This window comes from Hylobates moloch, unplaced genomic scaffold, assembly GCF_009828535.3.
Source record: "Hylobates moloch isolate HMO894 unplaced genomic scaffold, HMol_V3 SCAFFOLD_3, whole genome shotgun sequence".
NCBI classification, from domain to species: domain Eukaryota; kingdom Metazoa; phylum Chordata; class Mammalia; order Primates; family Hylobatidae; genus Hylobates; species Hylobates moloch.
This window is the reverse complement of record NW_026652278.1, coordinates 40,333,363-40,359,016: the sequence shown is the minus strand read 5'-3', so window position 1 is coordinate 40,359,016 and position 25,654 is coordinate 40,333,363. Positions and strand designations below refer to the sequence as shown.

The 25,654-nt window shown below is 44.7% G+C and overlaps 1 protein-coding gene across 1 annotated transcript in view; it reads right to left on the bottom strand.

The window, feature by feature from the left end:
- The window catches only part of MYOF (myoferlin), a 173,677-nt gene that overhangs the window by 20,317 nt on the left and 127,706 nt on the right, over positions 1 to 25,654 (bottom strand). The window contains exons 32-46 of the mRNA XM_058437011.1: positions 25,135 to 25,212; positions 22,988 to 23,169; positions 22,736 to 22,894; positions 22,520 to 22,618; positions 21,119 to 21,280; positions 18,928 to 19,093; positions 15,514 to 15,590; positions 13,554 to 13,610; positions 11,797 to 11,808; positions 9,763 to 9,861; positions 7,879 to 8,004; positions 5,846 to 6,001; positions 5,316 to 5,407; positions 1,757 to 1,927; positions 861 to 1,009 (exon numbers count right to left, since the gene is read on the bottom strand). Coding sequence (XP_058292994.1) covers positions 861 to 1,009; positions 1,757 to 1,927; positions 5,316 to 5,407; positions 5,846 to 6,001; positions 7,879 to 8,004; positions 9,763 to 9,861; positions 11,797 to 11,808; positions 13,554 to 13,610; positions 15,514 to 15,590; positions 18,928 to 19,093; positions 21,119 to 21,280; positions 22,520 to 22,618; positions 22,736 to 22,894; positions 22,988 to 23,169; positions 25,135 to 25,212 — 1,785 coding nt within the window. The remainder of the gene's footprint in view (positions 1 to 860; positions 1,010 to 1,756; positions 1,928 to 5,315; positions 5,408 to 5,845; positions 6,002 to 7,878; positions 8,005 to 9,762; positions 9,862 to 11,796; positions 11,809 to 13,553; positions 13,611 to 15,513; positions 15,591 to 18,927; positions 19,094 to 21,118; positions 21,281 to 22,519; positions 22,619 to 22,735; positions 22,895 to 22,987; positions 23,170 to 25,134; positions 25,213 to 25,654) is intronic.

The window sequence follows — 25,654 nt, the reverse complement described above, 5'->3', positions numbered from 1 at the left end:
CCAGTTTTTTTTTTTTTTTTTTTTTTTGTATTTTTAGTAGAGACGGGCTTTCACCATGTTGGTCAGGCTGGTCTTGAACTCCTGACCTCAAATGATCCACCCGACTCGGCCTCCCAAAGTGCTGAGATTACAGGTGTGAGCCACTGCGCCTGGCCTCAAAACATAGTTTTTTTACAATGTCATGAATCAAGCTGCGGAGCAGCAAGCACTTTTCTTCCTGTGCACCTTTGTTCAGCTCCCCCTGGATATCCCATGCCCTTGCCACCACCCCCTCTGGGTAACCCTCCCCCGTGCAAAATATGGAAGCACAGTTCGCATGCTCTATGATGCTTACTGCAGTCTTTGTCATAGTGTGGCTAGCTGTTCATGCATCAGGACAGGTCGGATTATCAATTGCTGCTTGGGAAAGAGCAAGACCCCAAGCAGGGTCTTGAACATGAGCCAAATGGGAACGTAGCAGGCTCTTCAAGCCAACCATAGCATCCCTGAAGCTTCTGGGAGAAGGGATGGAACAAATGATGGGATAAACCTGGAAGGGAAATTCCTGCACTACTGTCTGGGCATTTTTGAGCTAATTATGCATTACATGGAAATTAGTTCATTACTAGTACTTTGTATAAAGCTCTAATGGCTATGATCTAAAAAGGGCAAGTGAAACATAAGACAGACAAGAAAATGTGTCCACTTTGACACTCGACAAGACAGCAGAACTCTGACGTGGCTGTTGTTAGTGTCACGTGCACAGCATCTCATGTGGTATAATTAGGGTACTGGCTCTGTCTATTCACTCCCCTAAACCCAGCAATATATATGGGTTACTATACTTTGTATCAGTTTACAATCCACAGCTAGGTGCTCACCAAATTCATCCAAACTGTAGTCTCGTCCTCCATATCTGATTCTACTCCCATCTTCGGAAAGGATGGGTTGTGGGAAGCCTTTGAATCTGGCGACATTTTGAAGCAGCTGTGTTGGTCTCAGTTGATCTCGCCAGGTATTGACTCCAGAACTGTGAATAGCATCAAGTGGCTCGGAGTTATGGAGAAGCCTGCAGGTTCTTCTCAGATTCACACACACATGCTCATGTAACTCTTAGGTGCTCCCATACAGTGGGTGCAGGAAATCTGTGCTACACTCTGACTTTGGCCTAGAAATCTATTTCAGAGTGCTAAAAACCCATATGCTATTTTGGCCTCAGCGAAACAAATGTATTTATTTAATATTATTTAGCCCTCAGTTTCCTCTGTAAAAGTGAGGAGTTGAGATCACTCTAGTCATAATAGGCAAACTCATAAACTAGAAATTGCAAGCTATGTCTTATCAGATACTGTGGAAAGACACTGTATAGCAGGCAGGGCAAGAGGGAGTCACAAAATTAAGTAGAGGGCACAGAGAATCCCTATTTCCCAAGGGCAGGGAATCCCTGCTATCAAACGTTGCCGGCCCTCAGTCCTTGACATCCAGGAGGGGCTCAATGAGGGGGAGCAAGGGAAATGGTCTCTGGGCTGCTAACTGTGCCATTCCCCAGTGCACAGCGCTGCTCCAGCTGCCACCATTTTACACACACTGATGTGAATGGAGGCCATGAGGTGGCCTGGAGATTCCCTAGAATAATCCTGTGATTGAAATCCATACCTAACTGAGTGACAGGAGCAGTGGCTCAGTGAAGGAAGGCACTAAGGTAGAGGGCCTAGGCCTCCCCAGGTGCCAATGTCAGAGGCAGCAAAGTGCCTCTTGTACAGTCAAAGCAACTTACACACAGTACTCCTCTGGTATGCCGCAGTGGGACCCAAAGCGGGAAAGGAATCTGTTTTCCAGATCAATAATTGTTTCTCCTACTTTTTCATCCCGGGTAAAGGTGTCATAATCATAGACAGAAATTTTCAGGTCTTTTTCTTGAGGTAAGTAGCAGCTCAGTTCGTACATCCTAAATAAACAAATACAAGGTCAGAATCTCCATGATCCATCTGAGTACCTCACAAAAACTGGGGCTCTGTGCACAGAATTCCCAGGCTGTGTGTGGTATGGCTGCTGGAGGACATCTGAGTAGGATAACCAGGGTGATTGGTGATGGGTGGCTTGATAAATAGTACACATTAGAAATAAGAAGAGAACATATGCTTGCTCAGGGAAAACTGTGGGCTTTAAATGCCTAGGTTCAAATCCTACCTCTGCTGCTTACCAGCTGTGGGACTCTAGACCAGTTACTTAACTTCTCTGTGCTAAGTTTTCTCATCTGTAAAGTGGTGATAATAACACCTCCCATCAGTGTCACTATAAGGGTCAAGTGAAGAAATATTTAGAGAGCACTTGGCATGAGTGCATTGCTCCAATGCCAGTATAATAATAATGATGTATTATATTATTAACTTGATCATCACATGCTCATTAGCTGTTCACCAGAGCACCTCCACCCAGCTCAGAGATGAGTAAGGCACAAGTACCCTGACTTACAGCCCCCTACCTGTGCCCCTCCTAGGTTCCCTCCTCTGCCTCAATAGAGACAACTGCCCCAGGGAACATCTTTGACTCACGTCACAGAAGCACAGGGGAGGGAGGAGTGAGTGTGATTCACCATAGGGTGTGATGTGCAGGGTGCCCCGAAGGCTCCCCTCTCCTCCCAGACCCTCTGGGTCTGCCCTTGGCTCCAGTTCTTTAAGGCTTTTCTATAGAAACCACATGAAAATGCAAACACTCCTGAGATGAAGAGAAAGAGTCAGACAGTGCTTCCGTGGTGGGTGGGCAATGTGCGCTAGAGGGTGGGCTTTGGGCTCTGTATCTGCACTGTCCACAGAGGGACAGTCCCCGAGAAGGTGCTCAATACGTTCTGTTGAAGGAGAAGCTGTGAGAGGCCTCCTCTCTCCCTCCTCCCCTTCTCCTTGCACTCTGGTGTGTGGACTGGTTCATGCCCAAAGAGCCAGGAATGTTGATCCATTTGAGCAGAAAACGCATGTGAGAAAAGGTGCTTGAGTCATGACACATGAAGCACCTTACCCACATGTGCCCCCAAACATCACATTTCTGATCCCAAATTCCAAGAAGCAAATCATATGTGGTCTCTGGGAGAAAGAATTCTTCGGTCAAATAAGGTTGAGAACCACTTCTTTTGCAGTTCTTCTGGACAAACTAAAGGTTCTGAGAAGTCCTGCAATTATAACCTTTTTAAACCCAAGTGTCTTGCTTTTACTAAGGAATATATTTTTTTTTCTCGGAACATCAATTAATATCCCGTGGAAGACACCGATATTCTTTTGAAGGTGATCTGCCATGATGGATAGGACTCTGAGTAACAGCCACACACATAGGAAAGGTTGGTCCTTCCTGAATTCCTGTTCCAGAGTCTGCAAGATTCTCTGCGGAGGAGAAAGCTACCCCTAAGACTGAGGCCGTGGACCGGAGCCATCTGGGGGTGCGGCAGAGCCGGCGTCTCCTTGGCTCCACCCGCCAGACAGCGATTGGCCGAGCAGAGCCTACAGCACCGCTTCCTTCCAGGGTGCCTCTGAGCAAGACTTTTCCTGCCACTTAATTAAGCTTGTGCCTGGCTCCTCTGAGACGAGCAATTCAGACAGAGTTGCCTTTCTCCCTTCAAAGCTGGCTTTCCCTGCTTCTCTGTCTCCCTCACAGGAGCCCTCCTTCCTGCCCTGCGTGCCTTTTCCTGTCTAGACCTCGGGGCTGGATCAGTGGAAGAAAAGGAAAACGATCATATTGCGGTGCCAGAGGATTACTTCCATTCCCTGGCCCGGGTGCATGGCCTTGGGTGTGCAGCACGCGGGGGATGGGAGGGGGCTGTGCAGGTATGTGTGTGTGTGACACACGACAGAGAAAGAATACGTAAGGCTACAAACCAACAAACTCGAGAAGAAAAGCATATGGGCGAGCTAATGAAGCCAGAAATAAAAATATATGCCACGCAGCAAACAAGAACACAGTATTCTCTCACTCAGCAAGGTTCTGAGAACAAAACATCATTTTCACAAATGTCTCAGACAGAGAACATTTTTCTACAGGTGATGGCTTTGCCACAAATGCGAAACATCACCAAGGCGGTTGGAAAAGCATGGGGCTTGGAGTCAGCAGAATTTCTAGCTAAATCTCGGCTCTATCACTTACCCCACCTCTATTAATAGAGCTCTGGGAGCCCTGTTTTCTTCACCTGTACGCTCGGGTTGGTAATCCCTGCCCTGAGCAGCTAATAAGTTTGACATGGAGATGGAAATCAGACCGTGGCGTGCCACACAGACACTGGGGTCAGATGGTCTGAGTTCAAATCCTCATTCTTCTTCTTTTTTTTTTTGGAGACAGAGTCTTGCTCTGTCGCCCAGGCTGGAGTGCAATAGTGCAATCTCAGCTCACTGCAACCTCCACCTCCCAGGTTCAAGCAATTCTCCAGCCTCAGCCTCCTGAGTAGCTGGGATTACAGGTGCACGCCACCATGCCTAGCTAATTTTTGTTATTTTGTAGAGACGGGGTTTCACCAGGTTGGCCAGGTTGGTCTCGAACTCCTGACTTTGTGATCCACCCACCTCGGCCTCCCTAAGTGCTGAGATTACAGGTGTGAGCCATCGTGCCTGGCCCTCACTCTTCTCTTAACAGCTAAGTACATTAAACACTGAGTCTCTCTGTGCCTCAGTTTCCTCTGTTATAAAATAGGAATGATAGGCTGGGTGCAGTGGCACATGCCTGTAATCCCAGCACTTTGGGAGGCCAAGGTGGGAGGATCACTTGAGGTTAGGAGTTTGAGACCAGCCTGGCCAACATGGTGAAACCTGTCTTTATTAAAAATACAAAAATTAGCTGAGTGTGGTGGCCCACGCCTGTAATCCCAGCTACTTGGGAGGCTGAGGCAGGAGAATCACTTGAACCCGGGAGGCAGAGGTTGCAGTGAGCCGAGATCACGCCACTGCACTCCAACATGGGTGACAGAGCAAGACTCTGTCTTAAAAAGAAATAAAATAGGAATAATAATAGCACCTCAGAGTTGCGAGATTTTTTTGAGATATTTTATATAAACAGCTCCACAGACAGCTAGGTGGGAGGGGAGTCCCCGGAAAAACTCCAACTGGCCTGTGCTTCTATAACACTAGTACTAATGCTGCCTGTCTACCCTGCAAGCTATCAGAACCAAGCTTCTTCACTTCTGTGAAATTCTTCTATTTTGGGTTTATCTATTTATTACCTGCTCCCCTGTCTAGAATGTTTATCTAGTTCATAATCACAGTTTCAGGGCCTAGGACAGGGTTGGACACACATTAGAGTCTTCATACATGTTCCGTGGAGAAATGAAGGCCAGAAAAACATTTAAGAATGTATATTACCTGCCAAAGACCGGGTTGAGAGTGTTGGGAATGTAGTGATCTCGGTCTTCAATGACTTTTTTGCCCAGTGTTATTTTTATGTAAGGGTCACACTGTGGGACAAAATAGATAGGATGTTACATCATTGTAGGGCGCAAGGTGAAGTCAAGTTCAGGGACAGACTCAGCTCGCCTCCACACCCACTCCCAGCTGATGACAAGGTGGCTGCCGTGGCACCTCGTGCCTAAGACGAGGGAGCAATGGTCTCCTTTGGGTGGCATGCAGCCAGTTGTGTGGGTGCAGGGGTGGTGGCGGGGGGGAAGTCCTGGCTCACACCTGTAAAATGAGAAGGATGAACCAGGGGACCTTAAGCCCCTGCAAGCTCTTAGATAAATCCCCATGGGGACAATCCTCCTGAATACATTGTTTTGATGGAGTATCTTTCCCCTGGTGAGATAACAGACGCCCAGAAAGAAAGAACATGACAATTATTGTGGCTGATGACTGTAATTATCTTGCTACAGGAGAAGGCCCCACACCCAAACTCTTACCAGGCCATTGTTGTCCTGGGGCTGGAGCTCTAAGCCTCGAACAATGTAAATCCTAACCGTGCATTCCTGCGGGACGCTGTCAGGTAATTCCCGAAACTGTCTGGGAGGGGCTGGCACGCTGGGGTCATCCGGCAGAGGGTAGATCCGAAAGGAGCCCTAAGAGAGAGAGACAGAAGGACTCACAGGGCCCTGGGTGGCCCAGGCAGAGGGCTCCTGGGAAGTCCCCTCCTCCGCCAGGGGTGTGGGATTGTGGGATGGAAGGCTGCCTTTTGTGAAAGAAATAATGTATATTGCACTTTGCATATTTCCAGTAGGGAAAATGAAATGATTCCCGAGTAATTATTTGAGAGCTCACAGGGGAGAAGAGATGGCAGAGCAGAAATTGGGAGTCAAGAGGAGAACATAGGCCAGTGTGATGGAGGAGGTGGTGGTGATAAAGAGTGAAATCCTGCACATTCTTTGAAGATAGGAATAACAATCATTACATTTTAAACCCAACGAAATACCAACAGTGATTCCCCTTTTCCTGTAGCACCTCTGTACTCCACCTCCCACTCCCAGGCAAACTCCTGTTTATCTTTCAAATCTCAGCTGAAAGGTGTCACTTCCTCCAGGAAACCTCCCTGACTGCTCCTGGGCTGGCTATGTCCTCTGGGTGCTCTCATCTAACCCCACACTCACCCCTGGCACGCAGCACTGGCCTCTGCATTGAGATAATCTATTTATTCTCTAGATCCTTCATTAGACTGTGAGCTTCTAGAGACAGGTGAGGGGGGCATTAGGTCTTGTTCATCACCCTATCTCCAGGGACTAACACAGGACTAGGCATATAGTAACAGCACAAAAATTGTATTTTGAAGGAGCGAGCCAACAAGACCTGCTGGAGAGGCCACATATTTTGCCTTAAAACCAGGAGAAAGCACTGAAGCTGGATTCAGAACATATAGGTCTTAGTTCCAGCAGTCTTCATTCAGTCAAGCAGCATGGAATAAGCACCTACTATGTGCCAGGTACTAGGGACCCCCAAAAGAACTCAAGGACTTCCGTCTGGCACAGCGATGTTCAGCAGGGTTGGCTGTTGTGCCATGTGTGATTGCTTGGTGGGAGGCTGTACTGAGAAGGATTTGAGACCATGCATCGGGCATCATCCTCTCGTCCCTTAGCAATGTCTGCTACAGGCAAAGGATTAAGAAGCAGCAGCAGCACAACTGCCATGACTTTGCCAAGCGTGGTTGCAGGGAGGGGCAATTATAACAGCAGATACTTTCCCTGTGTAAGATGCTTTCATGGAGGCATGAACCCAGACCTGTGGGAGCCCAGAGCAGGAGTGAGTCACGCTGCCCGAAGCAATCAGGAACACTTGACAAAGACAGTGACATTTGAGCTGGCACTTAAAAGAATGAATAGGACTTCGTCAGACCACAAAGTGGGTAGAAAGGGCATCCAGGGAAGGAAGAAGAGCCTGTCCCAAGCCTCCGACTTGAGAGGACAAGGTGTGTCCGGGGCTTGGGCGAGGCTCTCCCAGGCAGGAGGGTGGAGTGTGTGATGGGGAGGGAGGCAGGGGACCACGTAGCTTGGGAAAGACTGGCTCTGCCTTTGGAAGGAGTTGCGACTTGACTGTGGAAACCCAAGCAAAGCCTTTCAGTAGTTCAGAGAGAAGATCAGATTTGGTTGCATGGAGGCTGGAGAGGAGTGTGACGAGAAAGGTGGTGAGGACTGTCAAGTGAGAAGTTGTCACCATGATCCTGCTGAAAGCATGGTAGGGGCAGTAGGATGAGGAGAGGAACTAGATCTTGGAGAGACTGCATCTTAGGATTCAAGGCTGCTTGGCCTGAGCAGGGAGGCAGGAAGAGATGCGAAGATGGCTCGGAGTGCTCTGGCTCCCCCTCCCCCTTTTCCTTTCTGGCACCTTCCAGCAACCCTCAGAGGCTGCAGGACGTGCCCCTCCCTAGACCCTGGTTGTCCTTTATCCTAGGCCTATATAGAAAATGAAGGTGGATTTTAAACAGGACCAACACACCCATCTTACTCACCTTAAATTCTCCGACCACAGAAGGATCTTCATTTTCATCCGACTTGCCTCGGTACAACTTGAATGTATCTGAGAAGTCTGTCAGGCCCTCAAATTCTGCTACATTTTCTAGTTCGCAATTATATATCTGAAAACCACCAACAGAGTCTTAATTTCTCATTAAAATGCAGGTAAGGTCTAAAATCAAAAGGGCTGACAGTATCAAGTGGGCATGAGGTTGTGGATGGGGCAACCGGAACTCCCAAATCGCTAGCGGGAGTGTAGACGGATACAACCACTTTGGAAAATGTCTGGTAGTTTCTTATGGAGTTAAGAAGCCACCTATTCTATGATCCAGAGATTGCATTCCTAGGCATTTACTGATGAGAAGTGAAAACACGTACACATGGTAGAAGAATGTTCACAGCAGCTTCATTATCAGGAGAATGAAAAAATAACTTGTGGCATATCTACACAATGGAATACTACTCAGCAATGACAAGGGAAAAACTATGAATACACACAACCACACGATAAGTCTCAAAACTATAACGTGGGGATAAGAGGCCAGACACACAAAACATAAATCATATGAGCCCATTTAGATCAACTGTAAAATCAGGCAAAATCAGTTTGTGGTGAGAGAAATCCAATCAGTTGCTCCTAGGAGGGTTGAGGATAGTGGAAAATTGACTGGAAAGGGACACGGGGAAGTTCTCTGTGGGAATGGGAATGTTCTCTGTCTTGTTTTGGGTGGTGGTTCACATAGGGTATATACAATAATCACAGCTTGTTGAATGGATCACTTTATCGTATGTAAAATATTTCTCAATTTAAAAAGCAAGAAGAAAAGAGGAAGGAGGAGAAGGAGGGAAGAAAGGCAGGAGAAAAGGAAGAAGGGAGGGAAGGAAGGGAGGCAGGAAGGAGGGAGGAAGAAGGGAGGGAAGGCAGGAAGAAAAGAAGGAAGGAAGGAAGAAGGAAAGAAAGGAAGGAAAGAAGAAAGGAAGGAAGGGAAAGAAGGGAAGGAAAGGAAGGAAGGAAAGAAAGGTAGGAAGATAGGCAGGCAGGAGGAAAAGAAGGCAGGCAGGAAGGGAAGAGAGAGTGAGGGAGGATGGAGTGTGAGGCTGAACCTTCAGCCCCGTTGGATCATTTTTCTGAATTAATGGTCCTTTATATGCTAGTATTTCTTAAGCTACACTGAGAGGTTACGGCAATAACATGAAAAGGTGTGGGGTTTTCTGGCTTTGATGGGGAAAATTATTTCAATGACCAGATATTTCTCATTCTAAAGTTTTTTTTCTCATATATATTGTTCTGAAAACTTTAGCACTGCTTCTACTTGAGTACACTACAGGCTGAAAATTGAATGAAGAATTAGAAAATTCAAAACATGAACAGAAAGCTCAGAGCTAGTCAGCCGTTCCTAGCTCAGTTGCTTGTCTTCCTCCTGTATACATGTTCTCATGGCTGTGATTTTATGCTGCATATATGTGACAGATTCAACTTTTCAGCTCGTGAAACCAATCCCTGTTCAAAGTACACAACAAAGCATGTTGACATCTTGTGTCATTCTTCAAAGAGCACTATGACTTCTGGGTTTCCCTGAGTCAAACTGGATCATCGTGGCCTAATTAGTGTGGTGCCAGCCCATTCCCAATCGTCTGCCAGATGCCTCCAAGCCCCAACGTGGCAGTCACGTAACCATAACTCAATAGCTGTCCTCAAGTCCCCGGAATCTTGGCAAAGCCAAAACTCGTGCAAGAGAGCTCTCCGGGAGGACAGAGGTTTTCCTGGCCCCTGCTCATTAGCACCCACCCAAGGGACCTTTTAGTCATCCCCTTAGCTCTGCCTGTGGCCAGTTTTAAGGATGTCGATTCTCCACCCACAGCAGCATAGATCCAGGTACCTTGAGCTTGGAATAGCCTTTCTGAATATACTGTCCGCATTTTTCATGTTCCCCTGAGGAAGCATAAAATTTACTCCACCAGTCCACAATTTCTTCCTCCTAAAGACATGTGAAAATGGAAAAGTCTTTAGTGATGTCCTGGATTTCCAATCGATGCAGGAAAATGCTATGTAATAGTTAAGAAGAAATAGGTTCTTCTGACCCCGTTATAGGTGAGATTATATATGACTTTTGTTTACATGCACAATAGACAAAGTATTCACGATTCTTCTACTCAGAAGCTAGAGGTGAAATGGCCATTCTTGGCCAATGAAATGTGTTTGGCTTTAATGCCCACAGTCATACTAGATAATGTTCTTATATCCTTTAGACACAATCTATTAATTTGTTGGTTTTTACATTTTTGTTCTGTTGACTTCATATTTACATACACATATAAATTTAAAGAAAACCTCCAATATATGTTTTCTACTATCTCATTTTCTTAGCCCTTTTAGCCAATAATGCCTTGTAATACAATACTCACTAGCTAAGAATTGGAAAAACTGGTTTTAATTCAAGTTCCTTCCTTTACGTTATAAGCCATACTCTTATGTTACCAGCTGTACTGACTTGGGCAAGTTGTTTAACATCTCTGAGCATCAATTTCTTCATCTACTGAATGGCATAATAACACAATGAACAAAGCATTCATATGCTGCCTTCATCTACCTGCCTCCATGTGCCTCCAAAAGTTGTTCTGGAAATCATATGGGATCTTTAGGAGAAAGAGCTTTGAAAATTATAAAACATGAAACGAAAGGCGGGAGGCATCATGGTTCAGTTAGACCAGGGCTCCCAACCTATCCTAAGAGATTCTGATGCAATCAGTCTGGGGTGAGACCAGGGCATCCAATAAGCTTCCAGAAGTTCCCCAGGAGAGTCCAATGTGTATAGAGTGTTGGGAATCTCTGGTTTCGATGGGTGGTTCTTGGTTGGGCAGAAGGGACAGCATATCAGAGTCACTTGTGGAATATTGTCAAACTATAGAAGGCCTCCCACTCAGATTGATAACAAGAATAGATTCTTATCAGACCCACCCATTGCTTATTTTAACCTACCTTGGAAATAGTAATGCCAAAACAAAAACAAAAAAACACAGAATGTCACCTGCAATAGAGCCTCTTGGGGGAAAGGAAGAAGGGACAAGAAAGGCTACTACTTTTTTTTTTTTTTTTTTTGAGATGGGGTCTCGCTCTGTTGCCCAGGCTGGAGTGCACTGGCATGATCTCAGCTCACTGCAACCTCTGCCTTCTGGGTTCAAGCGATTCTCCTGCCTCAGCCTCCTGAGTAGCTGGGACTACAGGCATGTGCCACCATACCCAGCTACTTTTTGTATTTTTAGTAGAGATGGGGTTTCACCATATTGGCCAGGCTGGTCTCGAACTCCTGACCACGTGATCCGTCCACCTCAGCTTCCCAAAGTGCTGGGATTACAGGCGTGAGCCACCACTCCCGGCCTTGAAAGGCTACTTCTTATTCATGTTATATTATATATTACATTATATGCTTCTTATTTGTGTGTGTGAATGCGTGTGTGTTACACATATTTACACAGAATTACTTCCCCTTTATGGGTCAGCAACTTACCCATGGATTTAGTTCTTTTTTTAAATTTTGACACAGAGTCTCGCTCTGTTGCCCAGGCTGGAGTACAGTGGCGCAACCTCAGCTCATTGCATTGCAAGCTCCACCTCCCAGGTTCAAGCGATTCTCATGCCTCAGCCTCCCGAAAAGCTGGGATTACAAGTACCCACCACCACGCCTGGTGAATGTTTGTATTTTTAGTAGAGACAGGGTTTTGCATGTTGGCCAGGCTGATCTCGAACTCCTGGCCTCAAGTGATCTGCCTGCTTCAGCCTCCCAAAGTGCTGGGATTATGGGAGAGAGCCACTGTGCCCGGCCCCCCTAGATTTAGAAAAAAATTATTCCCATAAAAATTCTGGGCAGAAAATACATGAATCTTAAATGTAGCAAAATGTATACCATAGTTACCTTTTCTGTTAGCTGCTTGTGCACATGTCGAGTGAGGAAGAGGGCGAACCATATAACAAGTCACATAGATATGGAGACCCCAGGAACACGAGGTTTAAAGAGAAAGAAGGAAAAATTATTATTCATGCATGCCTTATATTATCAACATTTCAATGGGCTAAATTATTTAAAATTTTCTAAGTCAAGATGAGCCCACAACTGAACCCACCTTACTGGTTTCTTTTCTGAAAATATGCAAAAGGTTACACACAGTATTACAATGAAAGGCTTGGAAGTAGCCCCTTCCCTGCCCCCCATCTCATGTTTTTGATGGAGTTAGACATTTCCCAGTTGGGTGTACACAGCTCACACAGGAGTGGGGTGTGGAGCTGCTCATCCCCCTACCTCAGACCTTACGTTCCTTTTAGTTCCTAAAATGTATCTCCAAACTTGGTCTAATTCTCCTCCCCACAAAAAACTGTCCTGTCACAAGATATGTTTGACTGCAATGTTATCATATAGGTACCCCCCGCCATGCCTATGTTACAGCACCAAATAAATACTCATCCATCAAAACTGCTCTATCATGAGGATGTCAAGTTTCCCATTGGCCAAATCCTTTCATGTGATTTTTTTTAATGAAGAACCCACCTCAATCTCAGGGCTCATTCAGGAGATGAGAGAATGAAGAACTGGGAAGGGGGGCTTGAATGTGGTCCTAGTATCTGCTGGAGCATTAGCCAAGCTCGTCCTCAGCAGCAGTTTGAAGACCTGCTGCCTAGACCCCTTTCTGAGATCCTAACTTTATGTTCATCCTAAAGGGCTCTTCCTCCAGCTGCCATGTGAGAGGCCACGGAGCTGCTTCCGTAGGTGCCCGTTGGTATTTTCCAGATTGATTTTTGTTCAGCACAACCGAATTGCCAAGAGAGGCAGAGGGACAGATAGATATATCAATTCTTTCTATTAGATTCATACCAAAGCAAGATTAAGGGTTAAATCATCACAGCTGAATTGAGATTTTGGAGAGAGTGATTTTATTTCCAAAGTACTCTTACATTCTCAATGGTTCCTGAAATCAGATTTTTAGAATCCATTTGTTCACAATTCAAACCATTTCAAGGAAAATAATAGTTCATGATTTAAAAGGCATTTTTTTTTTTCAGACTAAGTTTTGCTCTTGTTGCTCAGGCTAGAGTGCAATGGCATGATCTCGGCTCCCTGCAACCTCCGCCTCCCAGGTTCAAGCTATTCTCCTGCCTCAGCCTCCCGAGTAGCTGGGATTACAGGCGCCTGCCACCACGCCTGGCTAATTTTTTGTATTTTTAGTACAGACGGGGTTTCACCATGTTGGCCAGGCTGCTCGCGATCCTGACCTCAGATGATCCACCTGCCTCAGCCTCCCAAAGTGCTGGGATTACAGGCGTGAGCCACCGTGCCCGGCCTAAAAGGCATTATTTAAGACAAGTTGCTGATTTTAAACTTTAGGATTAGTATGGTAGAATTTATTCGTGCCTACACAATCATTCGTTCATGTGGAAAGGTAATGGAAGCAACTGATGTGACTTGCTTTATTCTATCTAATAATAAACTTGCAATGGGAATCAAATCATTAAATGGCACAGAAGATTCTTCTTTTAGGCTTAAAACAATCACGTTTGCTTAAAGATCACTTTTCACTCCAAAATCTACTATTGGAAAGAGTTGTAAGAATAATTCAAGTCTTTAGGCCAAGGTCCCACAGTCCCAGGCAGCCTCATGCATTTGCTTATCATACATACATGCACTGTCGCTGGAGAAGCCATTTTGCTGAGTGCTGTTGACATACTGCTTAAGCACTGGAATTGGAAGGTAATTGTTGAGATGGCCATGTACGCGTGTCCATGTTATCTGGCTAGCACTTGACCAATTTTCCCCGAAGACTTATTTCTCACTTTTCTTGTGATAGTGCTCAGCCCATTTGTTAAGAATTTCCATGGACATCACAGAGTAATGCCATGAGTTTCCGGAGTGTAACACTGTCACTCAAAGACACAGCCTCCAGCCCCCAGCAACAGCATAGTTATTTTGGAGGCATTCCCTCCATTTACCCAGACACAAGGCCTGAATTGAGGAAGTGGTAATACATGCGCATTACATGTACATTACATATACATGTAACACAGGACATCAGCAAGCTTGTTATTGGCTCTTTCAAAGCGCAAATTTGTTTATTTGACTTTGTACAGATGTGCGATGTCTACTTTGATGAACAAGTGGACTCAGATTTTTAGAGATTTCAACCAGCCTTTCTTATCAACACAGTGTACCTCAATTGGATGTTAGGAGAGCAGGCTGATTAAAGCAATTTACAATATAGTGGGAATGACTGATACTACCATCCCCAATCCTGCTATGTTGCAATGTTTAATTCTATGATGTAAACTGAACTTTCGTAAAGTGTTGCTACGGTAACATAGTCGCATTTCTTAACTATGATTAAGAAATGAATGAAAATACTGGCATAGATTGTTGACTTTATTCTTCTCCTGTTCCTCAGTTGTACTTAGGGCTACAGAGTACACTGAAGGCATGTAATAAGAATTGACTGACAATGAGAGATGGCAAACCTGGAGGCAGATTATACAGCAAGACCTTAAACTGTCTTTTTCTAGAGCAGTTGTAAAAATCTACAGAAAAGATCTTAAGTATATTAACTTCTGCCAAGGCTACTACTATCTTATTTGGGATATTTGGGGTGGCTTACAGAGTGATCACAGTAGTTTTGGCCTATGGGATTGGAAATTTGATATTGTCGTTTGTGACTGCGTAGGATTCCCAGAGAGTAGAATCAAACACACTGCTGCACAGTGCTGGCTGTGGAGACTATATTTTATACGGTCCAGTTGTTAGTGAGTTTAATGCAGTGGGAAGGAAGTAGATTTTTTTTTAAGGCACTGTTTATGGACATAACATATTAAAGTGCAATCATGTGCATTTTTGGGTTAGTTTGCACATTAAAACACGCTGTGAATGTTCATCATAAATGCCAAGAGAAACAGGGAGATATTTGGTGTTTTTTTTTTTTTTTTTTTTTTTTTTTTTTTTCTGGGCTGAGGCTTTTTCCCCCTTTCCTTCGTGTAGAAGTGGCTGGAATAGTTAGTTCTAAAATAGGGCCTTGAGTGAATATTTCAACCAATTTCTTCACTTCAAAACCACAGTGAAAATAAAAACTTGGGTGTCCCATACACTGATAAATATGGTCATTAGAAATTTATCAAACACTTCTGCTTTATGTAGGGGGAAGAATCTAGCGTGTTGCATGTTATCTCTGATCTGAATGTTGCAATGCTATAAATTTGCTTCTCAGACTTCGCTTTCTAGCAAATGATCTTTCTCAGACTGTCCACACCTGTGGTTCTCAGACCTGCCGGCATATTAAAATAATTCGAGGAGATTTAAAAACATACTGATATCTAGGTCCCTCTCCCTCTCCCTCTTGGGAGGTGGGGCCTGGGCATGGGCTTTATTTTAAGTATTCTGGGTGACTTGTTAGTGAGGGTTGAAGACTACTAGTCTACACAATGTCATCATAACTGTTGATGAGTGCAAGATTTAGACTCTTGTCTGTACTCAGTCCTCAATAAATGGATTGGCTGATGATTGTAATTGCAACAAATTGTTGTTTGACTGAATTCACCAAATGCTTAGACATCTGGAAGATAAAACTGACAGCATCCAATGATCAGCTCTGAAGCCTACCTTAGAAGCCAGTAATGGTTTGATGTCTTCCATTTCGATAACGATGTCCCGGCATGGTGGGGCAGACAGAAGGGATGCTGCAAGACAAATACTTTCTTAATCTAAGATACTTAGAGAAATACAGTGGTGAACATTCTACTCCAAGTTTAACAGCCATAGGGTGGATGGTAGAGTTTATTCTTGGATGAGACTTACGTAATAGAGAGGACAACTCCTGAATGTAGAAAATAACCCAACAATCCGTCACGTTTCCCCAAACATAATATGGTTTTAGACATTTTCTAGGGGATTATATGTCCATTACTGTTTTTAGACAATTAGTCCAGTGCCTATACAGAAAGTGCTCAAAAAAGAATTGTGTCAATACACGTCTTTAGAGGGTGCAGGAGTAAGTGGGGAACCGACATTTTTTAATTTCAATAGCTTTTGGGGTACAAGAAGTTTTTGGTTACATGGATGAATTATACAGTGGTGAATTCTGAGATTGTAGTGCACCTGTCACCTGAGTAGTGTACATTGTGCCCAGTATGCAGTCTTTTATCCCCCTCCCCCTTCTGAGTCTCCAATGTCCATTGTACCACTCTGTATGCCTTTGTATTCCCATAGCTTAGCTCCTACTTATAAGTGAGAACATACAGAGAGCTTACATCTAAAGGAGTCTTCTTTTCTTGAAATTTGTTGCTAAGAAACAGAAAATAAAGAAGAGAAAAATAAGAAAAAGAAGGGAAAGGAGGAGTGAGAGGCCAGGGGAAGGAGAAATATCTAATGTAGATGACAGGTTAATGGGTGCAGCAAACCAACATGGCACGTATATACCTATGTAACAAACCTGTATGTTCTGCACATGTATCCTAGAACTTATATAAAAAAAAAATTAAAAGAAAGAAGGGAAAGGAAAGGAAAAGAAAAGCAGGGTGGATTGTTGTATATTTCAGGTCTGAGTTTGCAGTGGCTTATTCAGCCCTTATTCTCAACAGGGTATGCAGAGGGAGAAGACACATGCCCTGACTTTATATGCAATTCTCAGAATATCTGTGACTCAGGATTTGGGGGTTAGAGCATGGACTCAGGAGTAGTCCCTGGGCTTACTACATTTGATTCAGCTAAGGGGGTGGGGGGTACCAAAGCCTCACCCTGGGGCGGGGGTAGGATGAGAGGTACATCTCCCATTTATTGAAGAAGCATCAAACAGGAAGACATTTAACAGAAGGCCAGAACCTAGACAGAACAAACTCTGCCAAGCCAGCAGAACTTTCTGTTTAACCACCCTGGCAATTGACATACAGGGCATAAAGGAGGAGAGGCAACAAACCTTTTTCAGTACCTACCATGTGCTGGTTACTGAGCTAAACACTTTACTTACATGACCTCACTTAATACCTCAATAATCCTGTAGAATATGTGCCATTATCCCTGTTTTAAAATTTTTAAAACAAACTGAAGCTAACAGCAGCAAGTCACTTGCTTCAGGTGAAACAATTAGTTGTAAGCTGGGGAGTAAGTAACCTAGGTTTGGCTGACTCCAAAGCTTGTGTTTTAACCACCACACCAGAGCCTGGAGGAACCATCGGGGGATACTGGGGAGGAGGGGAGACTGACATTTCCTGAGCATCTGTGATATATCAATTACTGTGGGAGGTAGTTTGAGATCCATGTGGCACCCCTAGACCTATAAGCAGTCTCTACACTTCCAAGATAAGCTCCCCTGCAGATCCTGACAACTGCAACAGTACAGAACAAGACAACCAGAGGGCAGGGACACAGGAACCCAACTGAACACAAGTTCTTTCCTAGAGGATCAGTTCTCCACTTCACCCTCCTCATGGAAACAAAGCCCAAGGGACAGGAGGAGAAAGTTACTCTGTGTGCTTCCAACATGAGGCCATCCAAGTGCCCTCCTCAACTCTTAACCTATCACTGGTTTTATGAAAGGACCAGATTTTCCTTTTCTGGGGCTCTCTGAAGCCTTGACCACACTCTACGTTGATTACATAGAATCACTAGCCAGGGCAGTCTGCCTTGGACCCAGCCCACCCCTGAGCAATAGACACAAACAGGTCCACGTGATTCTGGGGCCAGAGAAAGCGTGTAGCATTTGTACCCTCCAGATGATTTCATGTATTTGGACCAAAAAAACCTTCTCTCATGAAATCAGTAAGAAAAAAAAGCCAGGAAAGTGGTTTCTCTCCATTTAGTAATCTCAAATGCAACAGTTCCTGCAATTACAACAATCCTTCTTGTTATCAAAAATGCTATTTTAGGCACCGTCAATTCAGCATAAAATGTTTTACATGGGACATTTCTTGACAAGCACATGTAGAGTTTTGCTTAAATGTGACTGTGGATTTGTTTCCTCTTCTCTGAATCAGGGATCCAGGATGCTTAGTCAGACCTACACAACAGACGAATTTCAGAGGCTCTGTAAAATCAATACCAACCTTTATGAAAGTTTTAATAGAACTAGTTAGTGACACAGCTGCTTAAATAGAAGACATCTGCTTCAGTCTTGAAGCCACCAAGGATCAGCTGAATGAGGCTGTTCCAGCCCTCCCACGGTGTCTAATTTATGAGGCCAAGGGCCCTGGGATCTCTTGCACTGATGCAATGTAGCCCCCAGCCCCTAATACAGTCCCTAGCACATGGTAAGCTAAAAGCAAGTAACTATTGAATGGGTAATTGCAAAATGCTGTATCACTATTATTTATTATGGAAATCTAAAGTATTATGCCCTGCTCTATCATTTACATATTAATTATATGTGATAATGAGGTAGGCCAACAGATGGAAAGCAATCTGAAATAAAATCTCCTCCTCTCTCAATGTTCATGGGGTCAGGGAGCTTCCTGTTTTCCCCATCAAGATATTTATCACACTGGACTGCAACTGCACACTTCCTCGTTTGCCTTCCCTGCTGGACTCTTGCTTTGTATGAGGGGAACATGGCTTTCTTGGTCCCCACTGTCCCCAGATATCTAGAACAGCACATGGCAGTCAATGAGTGCTTCCTAACCATTCAGTGAAAGGTGGAGCAAATGACTTCATCCCCATCACTGATGTGGGAACAGCTCGCCCTGCTTTGCTAGCTGCTTGTTGAAAGGTGAATAGGGAACATTCATGAGCACTTAACACTTCCTCAAAAGAAGTCTTAAATTCACCCAGGAGCAGGACACTTCAGAGAGGAATCCCTCAAGCATGCCACCCACCCCTAAAACAAGGCCGAGATTCCAGCCCAGCTCTGCCACTTACGAATGATAGAACCTTAGGAAAGTGACATAACCCACCGCAACTCACGCAGTTTGCTCATCCATAAAATGTAGACAATGAATCCAGGACTTACCCTGAGTAGGTTTGTACAGAGTAAATCAGAGCCATGCATGAAAAGCCCCCAGACTTATGCACAGCCTTGCACGTTACCTTTGAGCTGTGGGGCGATATCCTCTTTCCCTGCATAAGGGTCACAACGAAAGCGGTCCAGGCGCTCGATGGTGCACTGGCCGACGACAGGCTTCCGCCCAAACTGCCTGTGGTCGATGACCTTGATCACCAGTGGGGGCATGTACAATTCCTCCTTGGGCAAGAACTGGGGGTCACAAAGGTAGGTTTCATTTCTCAAGACCAGACAAGGGCAGCTTTGAGAAAAATTCCCCTGACGGACCAGTCCAGATTCTCTCTGCCACACAGCCCAGAGGACTCACAATAGTTCAGTTACTCACGTGCTAGGCAAGGAGCTCAGTGCTTAAGAACGTGAGCTGTCAGCCAGACTGCCTGGGTCAAATCCTGGCGCTGCCAGCATGAACTACCTGGCTAACCCTTCCATGCCCCCATTATTTCATGAGTAATAGTAAAATTGTTGAATTACTCTATGTGAAGAGTACTTAGACTAGTACCTGACCCATGCTGTGTCCTGTAAGTGTGGAATCACTGACCCATGCTCTTTACTCTCTGTCACTGCCCTGCACTCTTCCCTGTGCCCTGCTTCCTGGGAGGGGACATGTGCAAGGCTAACAAGCCCAGGGCTTTGCTTATCTACTAGCCAAGTTCTAAGCAGACTTTAGAAATGGTCAAGACAAAACTGAACTTCTAAGGGAAGTAACTGTGGCTGAGAGTCTTTTCGCCCTGGAAATTCAGTGTAAAAATGGATTGCTACTTTCTCCTCGACTCCCCTTGGCTCCCTCTCGTGGAATTTGGTGGCTTTGGTGACAATGCCTGATTGGGGAATCATGAGCTGACCTAGGGGCCCATTTGGTATGTGGTTCAGGTGAATTTCTATCTCTGGCTTGACACAGGAATAGAAGCCGGGGCCACCTGAGTGGTTTTTCTCATCTCTGCTGACCAAGGCTAGATTCTAGACTAGAACTTGGAAGGTGAGGGAGGTGTGGGGAGTAGACAAGGATAGGTGGAGTGGCCCAGGGACAACCACTTTGGGACCCTGGCTGGGAGCATCCCGGTGGCTCGCCATCTGTCACATGATAGGGAGGGGAGCATGGGCTTTGGGGTTGGAAGGATCTATGTGCAAACTCTGGCCACTCACTTGCTAGCGACATCCCCTTGTGTAAATCTGTTACCTCTTGCTTTTCTCCAAGGTGGGCTTAAGAGAGGTGAAATTGTTCACCCCGCAGGATTAAAGACGAGGTGTACTGAGTAAGAATGCACCAAGCCCTGCGCTGCAGCTGTCACTAGTTAGGACATAGTCACTGCGGTATAGAGGGTGTGGCCTAACACTATGACACTGGATAAATCATTTCCCCTCTTTAGGCCTCAGTTTCCTCCTCTGTAATGTAAAATAAGAGGTTAAAGCACGTGACCCTAGAGTTCAAGAGCACTGTATTGGAGACATCAAGGTCAGGAAAATGACTGGGGTGGGGAGAGGAAGGTTCTAGGTCTTCCAACACTTCAACGTAAGGAACTGTCTTTACTTCACCTATTGATATAATAGAGTAAAAAAGAAAGATTTTTTTTTTTGTAAAAGTTAAGAAATTAACTGCTTTAAAAATGGAAAGATTGGGTGACCTCTCCTCACCCCAGGTATTATGGGGTCTGTGATGGAGGGCCGTGAACTGGATCCGATGCTCTCATATCTTTAACAACCAGAGGGTAGCCTTGATGGACCAAAGAAGGTGCCATCCCAGGGGCACCTGGAGGTGGGGCACAGTTACGGGCTGCCAAGGTCATGGCCCCATCACCCCATATGCCTTCCCCCACAGCCGCCCCTTCCCCAGACAGCCAGTCCTTATCCGGAGGGTTCTGGTCCATGCACAGCTGTGGGGGGTATATCTGGTCCATGCATGACTGGGGGCTAATATTCTACCCTCATGGGGTTGACCAAAAGCCTGTAATAGATAGCTGAATAGATGGAAAGTTTACTGGAGAAATAAGTAAGTATTGCCTACAGATATTTCTGTGCCACTGGAGTTGTTTTGAAGCTTTAAGAAATCATCACTACATTGTGAGAATTTAAGGGGAAAAAGTCATTGACAAGCTGAATATAAGACAGGGTTTTTCTATTTGTCAGATTTTGGAAATAAACTGTGTTTGCGTGTGTGTGTGAGGCATATAGTTTCATATTTCAACACACATGGGTGATCACAGAGAATCGATACTGTACCACTTTCATGAAGAGAACAGAACTTGGAAAGTTGGGTGTCTTCTTAAGGTTTTTGATCACCACCGATTCCACCCTTTCTCCTCCACACTCCACAACAAGACTGGGGGATGTGATAGAAGCCATCTGGAAGTTTTTCATATTTCTTAAGCCCCAAGCTAGAATCTATGAAAACAATTTAAAGAGAGGGGAAGGTAACTCAGCACTTTAAAAATAATATTCAGAAGGAAAAATTCTGTCTTAATTACCGGCAGTCTTTAAGATTAATTTGAACATTATCCTAGTAAGCTTGTAGGTGGTTAGAAAGGTGGTTAGAACATTATCCTAGTAAGCTTGTAGGTGCAAAGAAAGTGGTTTTGCCCTTTTCTTTCTCCTGCCTGAGCCCCTAAAAAAGCAATGCAGTTAAGAGTGTAGAAATCAAATCCTGTCTGACAAGGTAACTCACCTCCCTATGTCTCATCTACAAACAAGACTGATCGTATTATCTGTCATAGGGTTATATTGATGATCACCTGTAAACTTCTTCTTTTTTTTTTTTTCTTTTTTGAGACAGAGTCTCACTCTGTCACCCAGGCTGGGGTACAGTGGCACGAACTAGGCTCACTGCAACCTCCACCCTCTGAGTTCAAGTGATTTTCATGTCTCAGCTTCCCAAGTAGCTGGGATTACAGGCATGTGCCACCACGCCTAGCTAATTTTTGTATTTTTAGTAAAGGCAGGGTTCCACCATGTTGGCCAGGCTGGCCTCGAACTCCTGACTTCAAGTGATCCACCTGCCTTGGCCTCCCAAAGTGCTGGAATTACAGGCGTGAGCCACTGCATCCAGCCCACTTGTAAACTTAACACAGTGTCTGACATGCAAGCATTTCGAAGTGATAGCCCCAGCCTTTGAGAACTCTTAGCAGGACAGCCAGAGAAGGGAAATCTTGGGGTGTTAACAGCTGCTTGACTGGACGGGGAAAGTCTTGAGAGTGGGCCAGACACTGTCTATCAAGCCACCTGGTTGGGGTCATCAGCTTGTATCTGACATGTCAACATTGCTCACTGCTCCCATCCAACTTCCATCTCTGCCTCCTTGCCATGCCCCCATCTCTCAGCATATACACTCATTCTCTTCTGGTCCATCTTCTCTCTCCCAGTTCTCCAGTTGACCTGAAAAACTCAGAAACCTGCTGGCTCCCAGTAAATGAGGAGTTTAGATGCCTCCAGGAATGTTAGAATTGACCTGTCCTTGTTGCTTCAACAAGCCTTCTACTCCCATGAATATCTCCAGTTGTTGGACAAGCTGTAAAGGAAGTTGGAGATAGCAAGATACGCAGCAGGATTCTATTTTCTATACGAAAGATTCCTGTCCTGCAGTCACATCCGTTTGATTTGATGAGTAACACGTGGGGAGCAGCATACCTCAATGGCAGTGAGCTGGACCACAGGCCTGATCCCCTGAGGGACCATGTATAGATTTGGCGCCCTTTGAGGGGGAAGAATGGGAAGGTTGGAGCCATCCTGTGAAACAAACATGGGTATGTCAATGCCTCGCTTTAGTTCAAGCAAACAGTGCCTAGAATTAACACGCATGTTAAGCAGCTGACAGAATACATGAGGAAGAACACAGCAATGTACCTTGCCCCTCAGAATCAGCTCTGCAGTTACAAGAACATCCCCGCAGGCTTTGTCTCCATTCATTACTGGTTGCCAGAGAAGTTTGGGTGTGATGTCCATTTCTGAGTTCAGTTTCACCAGAGGAGAGAAAATGCTTCGTCCTAAAAATTCATCTTTGCCCTAGAGAAACAAAATGATCCTTAAATTCCCCAACAATCATCCCTTCAAATCTCCATCATCCCCAAGTTATCTTAGAAATTCTAAATGACCTACCACTTGGTCATTGTCAAAAAGTTCCATGATAACTTTGGGTGGATTCTGTAGAACTGTTTGGGGTTCCCCATAGATTTCAACTTCATCGAATATAATTGTTTGGTCCCACGTGGGATTCAGGGTTGAATGGATGATCTCAGTGGTTTTGCTCCGATGGAGGAAACAGACATGAGCATATGGATCTAAAACAGAAAAAGAGAATAACAATGGGGCCATGGCTAAAATCTAACTCCCCAGAACCACTCGGTGCAACCATACTCTTTTCCTCTGGATATAATGACAGTGGGCTCTCACCACCTGCCTGGAGATAGGGTTTCTAGGGAGCAGGGAGTTCCCCATGGAAGGTTCTGGCACTGCAGCAGAGGCACCTGAAGCGAGACCCTGATGTGTACTGAGAGGTCGCTCTTTGGAGTATGTCCCCACCAAGGTTAATGGGGCCCACAGTTTTTCTCTGCAAGAGCACTGCACTCATGGTTGAGTGAGGCTCTGCAGTCAGATACACCTCGGGTCAACACCCACCCTTCACCCCTGCTGCATAACTTTGAGGGAAAAAATAATCTTCCTAAACGTTGATCCTCTCCTCCATGCAATGAAAGTAATATCTGCTTCACAGTGTTGAGAGGGTGAAATGATATAAGGAATGTTAGCTACTTGGGACAGAGCCCTGTCCTATAGGAAGTATCTGATAAATGCTAGTTTTTATTATAGTTGTTTCTAATGTTGATGGTAATCCATTCATTCAGCAAATATTTATTGATTTCCAGGTCTCAAGAGTATAACAGCAGCCGGAAAAGCTCAGATGCTCATAGAGTTTACAATCTGTGACAGCAGAAAACTTTGTCTCACTATACTTAAGAATGGAGAGAAAGCAATATTATGTATGGAGAAATAATCCATGTTCTCCTCCATGCTAAATAATTTCATCAAACCTTTTTGCAGTTGCCTAGGGGCTGACTTAGCTGAAAAATAACACAATATCTAGCCTGAAACTCTTGTATAAGTCAAAAGTGCTTGGTTTCTAGCAGTGGAGCCATCATATGAACCCTTTGCTTTTGCCCTGATGATAATTCTTCTATCTCAAACTGCAAGGAATGCTCTTAGAGTTTTATGAAGCTTTAGTCAAGAATTTTGGAAAGTTTTTTTTAACTTTCAGTGATAGAGTGCCCCCTGGTGGAAAATATTTGAAAATGTCTCCAAAGACCCTGCTGCAGATGTATATTGCAGAGATAACCTTGAATCTGGTCAAATTTGTAAGACAAGGAAACGATTCACAAATATTGGTAAATATTAGTGCTTGGAACACGCTTCAAAGTTGATGTAAGCACATGAGAGTGTCAGTCAAATGCTTTAACACACTTTCCGTTTGGAATAAAAAAGTGAAGCTCGCTGCCAGCACTCATTTCTCAGGGCAAATGGGAAATGGGTTAAGAGGTGTTTTCACAGAAGGCCCAGGGAAACTCTGCTGGGCTTTGAGTCCCAAAGTGGAATGCTCCCCAGATAGTCTGAACTATCCATGGTTCAGCAGCAAGGACTCAAATCCCCAGACACGCGTGTTCTCCCCTCCTCCCCCGTCCCTTGCCAATAGCCTTCCTCTCAGAACCAGTCCAAAGCAACAAAAGCAGCTGGGTGTCAGTGCAAGAGAAGACAAAACCTCATGGTTTTATGGTATTAGGAATGTGGGGAGCAGGCAGAGGAGGAGGTTAAAATGAACTCCAAACTGCTCAAAAGCCTGGTGCTGTAGGCAAATGGGCAAACTTGTCATCTTTTTGATACCTTGAAAGAGCCTGCAGAAAAACTTAAGGGATCTTAACTTACCAATCAACCCGAGGGGCCAGGGATGAAAACACAGCCATGTACATAAACAAAGATGAGAAATCACTTTCTCGGTGCTTCTTACTACTTAATCAATTAATATCTATTAGTACCAAAAGTATCCTCCATGTATCACTAGCACCCAGCAGTGGTGCCTAAAGCATTCAGTGATGATTTATCTAATGACTGAGCAGTTTGCTTCAAGCATGCAAAAATAATCTCAACATGTAAAGGGTTTTTGTTGTTAGAAATGACAAAAAGCATTCACTCGAAACACAGAAGCAAAATAGCATGCTATGTAATCATGTGTAGCATGCAGATTTTTTTTCCTTTACCTGAAAAGCTATCCTTGTCTAAAGCCAGGAGGTTTCTGGCTTGATAGACATAGCAGCGCAGATGGTAGATGTAGACTCCTAAAAGAACAGGATGAAGATTACTTACAAGAAACGTAACACTGTAAACTGCTATTTTACTGGAATATTTGGAAAAAATACATGTTTCTAATAAATGGGTCACTTGAATCTATTATAGTTCCCCACAGCAAAGAGCACATAGAATAGTGATGATGTGGCCTCTCAAAGTCGTTCTATTTCCTGTAAAATAAAACTTAATTTTTAGGCTGGGTGCAGTGGCTCATGTCTGTAATCCCAGCACTTTGGGAGGCTGAGGCAGGCAGACTGTTTGAGGCCAGGAGTTAGGAGACCAGCCTGGGCAACATGGCGAAAACTTGTCTCTACTAAAAATACAAAAATTAGCTGGGCGTGGTGGTGCACGTCTGTAATCCTAGCTACTCAGGAGGCTGAGGCACGAGAATCACTGGAACCCTGGAGACGGAGGTTTCAGTGAGCTGAAATC